The 8,818-nt window shown below is 39.1% G+C and overlaps 1 protein-coding gene across 1 annotated transcript in view; it reads left to right on the plus strand.

The window, feature by feature from the left end:
• Positions 1 to 2,587, plus strand: part of LOC120022684 (atrial natriuretic peptide receptor 1-like) — a 116,322-nt gene extending 113,735 nt beyond the window's left edge. Inside the window, exon 22 of the mRNA XM_038966668.1 lies at positions 75 to 2,587. Within this exon, the coding sequence (XP_038822596.1) occupies positions 75 to 229 (155 nt within the window). The 3' untranslated portion in view covers positions 230 to 2,587. The remainder of the gene's footprint in view (positions 1 to 74) is intronic.
• Positions 2,588 to 8,818: the final 6,231 nt, after the last annotated feature.

Raw genomic sequence — 8,818 nt, forward strand, 5'->3', positions numbered from 1 at the left:
CCTATCAGGATACACATACACTAGTCCTTCTCTGGCTTCAATGACCACATTTCTGTCATGTTATCATCCCTCAGCCCTGAAGATCCACGTGTCGGAGGCCACACGCGTGGTGCTGGACGACTTCAACTGTTTCCAGCTGGAGCTGAGAGGAGACGTGGAGATGAAGGGCAAAGGGAGGATGAAGACCTACTGGCTACTGGGGGAGAGCACCAGCAACATGGCTTACTAGAGAGAGAGAGAGAGAGAGAGACGGGGGAGAGCGAGAGAAAGAGAGAGAGAGATGCATACTGTTTAGACCGTATTAGAGACGTGGTAGAAAAGAGACGTAAGGGAAGGGAGGACTGAGGTAAAAGGAACAGACATACAGATTCACATGGGAATGGAGTGAAATGGAAATAAACAAAAAACTGTACTACTGACAACTCCCTCCTTAATGATAGTCTCATTGACAGAGTCTCACTGACAGAGTCTCACTGCTCTTCATGGGGATACCTTGGTTCCTATAGGTGGACAAGCCCTGTCTAGATTGACTTACCATGGTGGATCTTCCATGGACAGCTTTAGACTTGTAGCCTTTCCAATCAAAGGAACGATATCACTGCTACACCGCCTTGTGCAGATTGGCAAGGCACCACCTCTGATTGACACAGAGGATGGGCATTTGCGAACGACGCCACCCAGTGTTCCAGAGTTATAACTGTCGCTTTTGTGAACAAACATTTTGGACATTCTTGTTTGGACCTGTTGTTTGTGGTGACGAGAGTTGTCCAATGTGTTATTTTGTGGTTATTTGACTTTGTGACTGACTTGGTGTTCTCTAACATTTGTGTAGAGGCCTGAGTGTTATGTGAAGCATTCCCTGGTGTTTTTCTATTTATTTCACAGTGTTGTGTGTTCTATATTACTATATCAGTTTGTTCTATATCAGTCGAACATGAATCAACTGAAGTCCAGAGGGGTATACTACGAATGTAGCTAGATGTATTCAGGCTTTTCTGAAATTTGCTAGCTTCAGTTAGCTTCACGTTCCAGCTCAGGCTTCACGCATGTTATGAAGGCAGATCAGGCAGATATTGATCGTTCACCCGCCGCTTACTTGAGTCGGGCTTGTAACTGCGCGTTCATGTCGCACATTGCTAGTCGAAAGCCAAACTGAGACAATAGTGAAACAGACGGTGGACGAGTCGGTGACACATTTTCATTTTTGCCAAAATCTAAATGAGTGCCACGACTCCCCACTCCTATCGATAAAATCATTGTATGAGTTCATACGACAGTTTTACTGCACGTGAAGTTTCAAATGTATCCGGTCATTACTAAATGTGTTGTGTGAAATGTATTTGAATAGTACTATTTAAAACACACACGAATTTGATTGGTCCTCAACTCTTTGATTGGCTCAAAGACTTCATTCGGGATAAATTGAGTAAACACTGAGTTAGCCTTCCCGGGAGCAGATTAGTTCTGAAGGATTCGTTGCCACAGAAATGTACCTGGTTTAAAGGTGAGCCACATTTGTGTCACCGGTTATCCCGAGTTGAACTCAGAGTTGACCAAAGTTACCTCGCTAACTCCTCAAACCAGATTCTTAGAATAGGGCTCAGTAATCCATAATAATACGAGTCCACAAAGTGTGTCCCACATCCTACTAGGCTATGTGCTTTAGGAGGAAGTAGTGGAGGCCATCACCACCATGCAAGTGTAGGCTATCTAATTGACATTGGTGAAATGTCTCAAATTGACACTTATGGCTGTTAAGTAAGGACATTAGGCTTGTAAATAAGTCCATGTGCATTCAACAGGACTGTTCAAAAAGAGAATTTACAGCTTAAAGTAATCTTTTTGGTCATAAAAAATAATTAGCTTTAATCTTCTCAAGATAAACTGCGATGACAATGAAGAATAGAGAATTAGAGTTGGCCATAAATGTCAACTTTTGGGTGAATTACGTATTATTATCTAGTCACAGGTAATGGTTATAACCAGCTAATCCTCTCACATGAAGTTCTTATATTACAGACTCATTTTGAAGTTCAGATTTTCTAATAGTCCTTTTTCCTTTTTTTTTTAGAAGATGATGTTATACTCAATAACTTATATTTCACTCAAGGATACAAAATAATGAGTGAGTCTAGCTCTTCACTTCTGTTACTGATAACAAAGGTCAGATTTATTTCAGATTGGGAGTCCTTCTAAATGGCATACATAGTATAGTGAAAAAGGATATATTTAAATGCCCATAAACTCTCAAAGTTGACTCTCTGAGGATACTGGTTTGGCTTGTGATTTGCAAACATTTTACAACAAACTACTCTTTTGCCTTTTGTTCGTTGGTGTTTTTGGGTGGCTCTGCTCGTTGTCTATCTGAAAGGAACAGCTGCACCACCTAGCTACTTGGCTCAGAAGTGGAGCATCACTGATAGGCAGCAGGCACCCATATACCAACCAGCGCTATGGACCATGTGAATGTGCTCTCACTTGAACGGCCCTAATGTCACGACTCCCACCGAAGGTGGCTCCCCTGCCTGTTCGGGCGGTGCTCGGCGGTCGTCGTCGCCGGTCTACTAGCCGCCACCGATCCCTTTTTCCTTTTCTGTTAGTTTAGTCTTATTAGTTGCACCTGTTCCTTTTTGTTTCTTGATTTTTGGTCTGTTTAAGCCTGTTAGGCCCGCTTAGGTTTGTGCGGGATTATTTGTGTTCTCTGTCGGATCGTTTGCCCTGTGTTTGGGCTGGTCAGTGTTTATGCGCACTGTATTTGGCGTGACCGTTTTGTGCCGGAGAAATAAATCTACAAATCACTGAACCCTCTGCTCTCTGCGCCTGACTCCTACCCACCACTCCTAGTAAACCGTGACACCTAAACCTTAAACTTGTCATTAGTGAGAATATCCCTTTTCCAACTTAAGTCTAAATGATTTGATCATTTCATTTTCCATGAGTGGATGTATCACCTAAGCCAAAGCCAATACTCCTGAAATAATCAGGATTGGTAATGTGGAGTGGAAATGATAACAGCTCTGTGTGATGTCAGGGAGTCACGTCATTGATCAGTAGTAACTCACCCAATGTCAGGCTTGATCTGACAGGTAACCCAGCGGGCAAAACTGGTTTCAGTATAATCTATTTTATGGCGTCGTAGTCAGGTTGTATACTGGTTGTGTGAAAGTTTATGAAGAAGTTAATTATTTTTAGCAAACAGAAAAATAAGTCTTTGTCTAGTTGTAATCTGACCAGATAACAACCAAAATATGACGTCTTTCCCATTATGTCTTCTTGTCGTGAAAAATATGTCTTTACCTGGTTGTAAGAGAGACCAGTTGCTTGTAATGTGGTTGTAGGATTTCTTCTCAACCAGAAAACCAGTTTACAACCAGAAAATGACATCATTAAGACGATTCCAAGGCAGGTCCGTCTGCATACGGTGTGTGTCCACTATGAATGTGGTCACATGGCTTCCTTAAATGCGTTTCTGATGCAGTAAAATGTATTGTGTTGTTTTGGTTGCCTTGTCTGTATTTTCAAGGAGTGGGTTGGTCTTTGAATTACTGTATGTTACAATGTACTGTTGTGTTTTAAAATATGATATTGGCGTTGTTTTGGGGGGAGAAAGAAATGTTCAGTTACATTGCCTGTCTTGTTTCGGGTCAGTTGAATGTCTTTATAAAATCAGTTGATAACCCACATTTTCTTCTGAGGTAATAGCAATGTGTTATTGTGCTTGATGTAATTTTGGCCGAAACGTGATGTACTTTCCATGTTTAGTTATTTATTAGACCTTACAATCGAAGTGGGACTGTCCATGCATACAATTGCATTTTGTATCACAGTATGGCACAACAACCCACATACTCGTAGTCTAATCTACAGGTTACATATTTCTATCTATATATAAACTTGAAATAATAAGGATATAAGTACAAGGTCAAACAGTAAGTACAAACAACACAGTAAAAAAACAGCTTCAAAGACTTAACACTTTGACTACTTTTATTTGTACTGTGTTGTAGTTTGAAAAAAGTTATTTGTCACAGAGTGCTTAAAAAAGATGCTGACGAGGCAGATTCTTCACACAGCGTTAAGGAAGAAATCTGCAGTGGTGGAAAAAGTACCCAATTGTCATACTTGAGTAAAAGTAAAGATAGAAAGGACTCAAGTAAAAGTGAGTCACCCACTAAAATACTACTTGAGTAGAAGTATTTGGTTTTAAAGTATAAATCATTTAAAATTGCTTGTGTTTTTACGGAGAGCCAGCACTCAGACGTAATTTACAAACAAAGTATTTGTGTTTAGTGACTCTGTCAGATCAGAGGCAGTAGGGATGTTCTCTTGATAAGTGCATGAATTGGACCATTTTCCTGTGCTGCTTAGAATTCAAAATGTAACAAGTACTTTTGGGTGTCTAGGAAAACGTATGGAATTATTTTCTTTAGGAATAAGTAAAAGTTGTCAAAAATATAAATAGTAAAGTACAGATACCCCAAAAAACGACTTAAGTAGTACTTTAAAGTATTTTTACTTTAGTACTTTACACCACTGGAAACCTGAAAGGATGAGGAACCAAATGAGGAGTATCTTTCTCTGGCAAGTCAGCTGAACGTTCAGATTTTATATGATCCTGAAGGTTAGTAATTTGTTAATGTCAAGAGATCAGTATTGAACCTCCTGGATCAATGCATGTTAGAATAACATCTGGCAGTGATTAGAGCTGTGAGTCTTTATGGGTAAGTCTCTAAGAGCTTTGCACACCTGGATTGTACAATAGTTGCCCATTGTTCTTTTCAAAATTCTTCCAGCTCTGTGAAGTTGGTTGTTGATCATTGCTAGACAGTCATTTTCAAGTCTTGCCAAATCAAAACTGTAACTAAGCCACTCATGAACATTCAATGTCGTCTTGGTAAGCAACTCCAGTGTATATTTGGCTTGTGTTTTAGGTAATTGTCCTCCTGAAAGGTGAATTTGTCTCCCAGTGTCTGGTGTAATGTTTTTATCCTTAAAAAAACTCCCTAGTCCTTGCTGATGACAAGCATACACATAACATGATGCAGCCACCACCATGCTTGAAAATATGAAGAGTGGTACTCAGTGATTTGTTGTGTTGGATTTGCCCCAAACATGACGCTTTTTATTCAGGACAAAAAGTACATTTCGTTACTACATTTTTTTGCAGTAATACTTTAGTGCCTTATTGCAAACAGGTTGCATGTTTTGGAATATTGTTATTCTTTACAGGCTTCCTTCTTTATACTCTGTCATTTATGTTAGTATTGTGGAGTTACTACAATGTTGTTGATCCATCCTCAGTTATCTCCTATTACAGCCATTAAACTCTATAACTGATTTTAAAATCACCATTGGTCTCATGGTGAAATCAATGAGCGGTTTCCTGAGTTAGGAAGTGCACCTGTATCTTTATACACCATCCAACTTGTAATTAATAACTGCACCATGCTCAAAGGGATATTTCATTTCTATTTTGTTTTACCTATCTACCAATAGGTGCCCTTCTTTGTGAACCATTGGAAAACCACAATTCTTTCTTTTCTTTGTGGTTGTATCTGTGCTTGAAATTCACTCCTCGACTGAGGGACCTTACAGATATGTGTGGGCACAAAGATGGGGTACTCATTATAAAAATCATGTTAAACACTATTATTGCACAGTCATGCAACTTATTATGTGACTTATTTAGCACATTTTTACTTCTGAACTTATTTCTGCTTGTCATAACAAAAGGGTTGAATACTTATTGACTCAAGACGTTTTGTCTTTTTATTTTTAATGAATTTGTCAACATTTCTAAAAACAGAATTCCACTTTGACATTATGGGGTATTGTGTCTAGAAGTGTGGTGCAAAATCTTGATTGAATCCATTTTAAACTCAGGTTCTAACACAGCAAAATGTGGAAAAAGTCAACGGGTGTGAATACTTTCTGAAGGCACTGTAAATCTTCCAGTTTCATGAGATTGAACACATGAGCAAAGCAACACTACTTCATTTCCTTACAATGGATGTTTTTGGAGAAAGCAAGAAGTACTAAGCAATTACAGGCATTTCTAATCCCTGCTCAAAAACCCTCATCTTCAAAAACCACTGTCTTAAAAAACATTGCTAATATTTATACAAATTTAGTGCTGTCTATCCCAGGTCTCAGTGTTTCAATGTGTTTACAGTCCATTCCTGTCAAAAAATAAATAAAACACAACCTATCAAGATGGTACACCCAGGTTTTGGAGTGGCCATCTTGTCCATGTCTTTGGACCATACCAGAAGGGGGAGATTCCAAAGGCTTAACATGGCTTAATGACCTAAAATCACAATGGAAAACTCCAGTAGATCCAGTGGATGCAGGCCACAGGCAGGTCACCGGAGGGGTATGGTAACTAGTGAGGAGGGTGTACAGTAGGTGGAGTGGCATCAGCAGCACAACACAATAAGATCTGAATCGTATTGATATGTGATAACGCACAAAGAGACTAATACAGCTAGAGCTTGAAGGCTTAATGTAGAGACTGGTCTGGGAAAAGTCCTTTGTGCATCGTTTTTAAAAATGTTTTCCTCGTAGCTCTGATTCTATTTTGTTTCATGTGGAGAAGTGAGTGCTGGAATCTGGTCAAGCGGTAACGCTTTCAACTCCGGACAACACCGGGCAAGGGGGGTGGCCTGCGAGAAAATCAAATATATAAGGTTCATCCGACCTTACGATCTCCTTTAAAAATAAAAATAAACAATGTGGAGAAGTGAAACTCCAAATTGTTCTTTTGAAAATGGAAGTGATAGAGAGAGAGGTTCCATACCATTGTCCAACACAACTGATTGGCTCAAACGCATTAAGGAATTAATTCCACAAATTAACTTTTAACAAGCCACACCTGTTAATTGAAATGCATTCCAGGTGACTCCCTCATGAAGCTGGTTGAGAGAATGCCAAGAGTGTGCAACCTGTCATCAAGGCAAAGGGTGGCTATTTGAAGAATCTCAAATATAAAATATATTTTGATTTGTTTAACACTTTTTTGGTTACTACATGATTCCATATGTGTTATTTCATAGTTTTGATGTCTTCACTATTATTCTACAATGTAGGAAATTGTAGAGAAAAACCCTTGAATGAGTAGGTGTTCTAAAACTTTTGACCGGTAGTGTACATACACTTAGGATACTCAGATTAACAGAAAACAACATCATTATTGTCTCTGAGGAACTGCTGCAGTCATGCACCCTGCTGACTGAGCTGAACATGTCATTTAACATTATTAGTGAACTGTCTGAGTTATCTTCCTAATCAATGAAGCAGCTGAGAATGACAATGGGTTTTCATCTGTGCCAAACGTCACAAGCAATCTCCACACTGCAAATTCTGGATTTCAGCAGCAATAACATCAATAGTCTAGGCTGTTCAGATTTAGCTAATCTCACCAGACGCACAGAGCTCAATCTTAATAACAACAAACCTTGAGGGCAGTTTTTTCCAAGATTTGGGGGTCTTATAGAGAGCCTGGATCTTGGTAGCAACCACATCCAGATCTTGGGTGATACTTTCAAGGAGGGTTTGCAGAAACTCAAGATGTTGGATTTGACAGGAAATAATATTAAATCAATCAGAAAAGAAGACTTTAAGCGTGCAATCACGTAGGGAGTTGATTTTATCTGACAATCAAATTGTCAATTTGGAACCTGTGGCCTTTGAGAGACTGGCCAGCCTAACATACTGTATCTTCATCTGTCATCAAATAAACTTAATGAATATCATATAACAGGCGCTGTGTTCACAGGACTAAGAAGCTTACTAACCCTTGATATGTCCCAGAAAGCTATATTCTATGACACAAAAGAAACCAATCTCTCCAACATTCTCTAACCTGCTATCCCTGGAAAACCTCAATATTGACAATCAGGATCCCAATGGGAAAATACCTCATTATATACTCTCTAACTTTCTTGAAAGAGGTATTTTTCTTATCTCCCTGCACCCAGACACATTCATTCACGCAGCCCACTTGGTGCACATAATCTATAATGACCTCACAGCCCACCCTCCAGAGCTGGAATCCCAATGCTAAAACAGCTCTACCTGTCCAATTCCTGACTTCTATCTTTAGATTTCCTCATGTGAGCCAAACTCACTCAAGTAAGAGGCTACAAGTAGCTCAGAACGAGGTTACAGAGATCAGTGAGACAGTGATATGTTCTCTTCCTGCCTTACATTTCCTTAATTTAGAGATAACTCTTTCACCTATGACTGTAGCAATGCTTGGTTCATCCAGTGTGTGAAGAACAGCAACCAAACACAAGTCGTTTATGCTCATGATTTTGTTTTCAAATTCCCAGAGGATAAGAAAGGCACTAAACTGTTGGACCTTGACATCCACTCCTGTTTGGAAGACATATCAGGCTTCTTCTATTTCATCACCACCACCTCATTTGCCCACCTTACCCTGCTGGGGTCCTTTATTTACCATATCTACAGCTGGTTTGGTTTCCCTGTAGATAAACAACTAAACTAAGCTCAACTAACATAACTCGTGAACTAAAACTAAACTAACTAAACTAATGGAATTCAACTAATTTAATAGAACTAAACTAGATTCAACTAATCTTCAATCACTTCTTGGTCGCTTCCTGTGTTCCTTTGTCCTTAGTTTGTGTTTAGTTTAAACTGAATTAATTACTGTGCATTTGGGTTTTTTTAAACTTTGAAAAACTGGATAACTGTTATGGCTAAATGGTCTGTGTATGTAAAACATGAAAGTATATTTGCAAAAAAATGTGTTTAATACATTTGGTCTGGCTTGCTTGGATGAATGTTGTTGTTCGTT

This window comes from Salvelinus namaycush, chromosome 27 (genome assembly GCF_016432855.1).
Source record: "Salvelinus namaycush isolate Seneca chromosome 27, SaNama_1.0, whole genome shotgun sequence".
Classification (NCBI taxonomy): domain Eukaryota; kingdom Metazoa; phylum Chordata; class Actinopteri; order Salmoniformes; family Salmonidae; genus Salvelinus; species Salvelinus namaycush.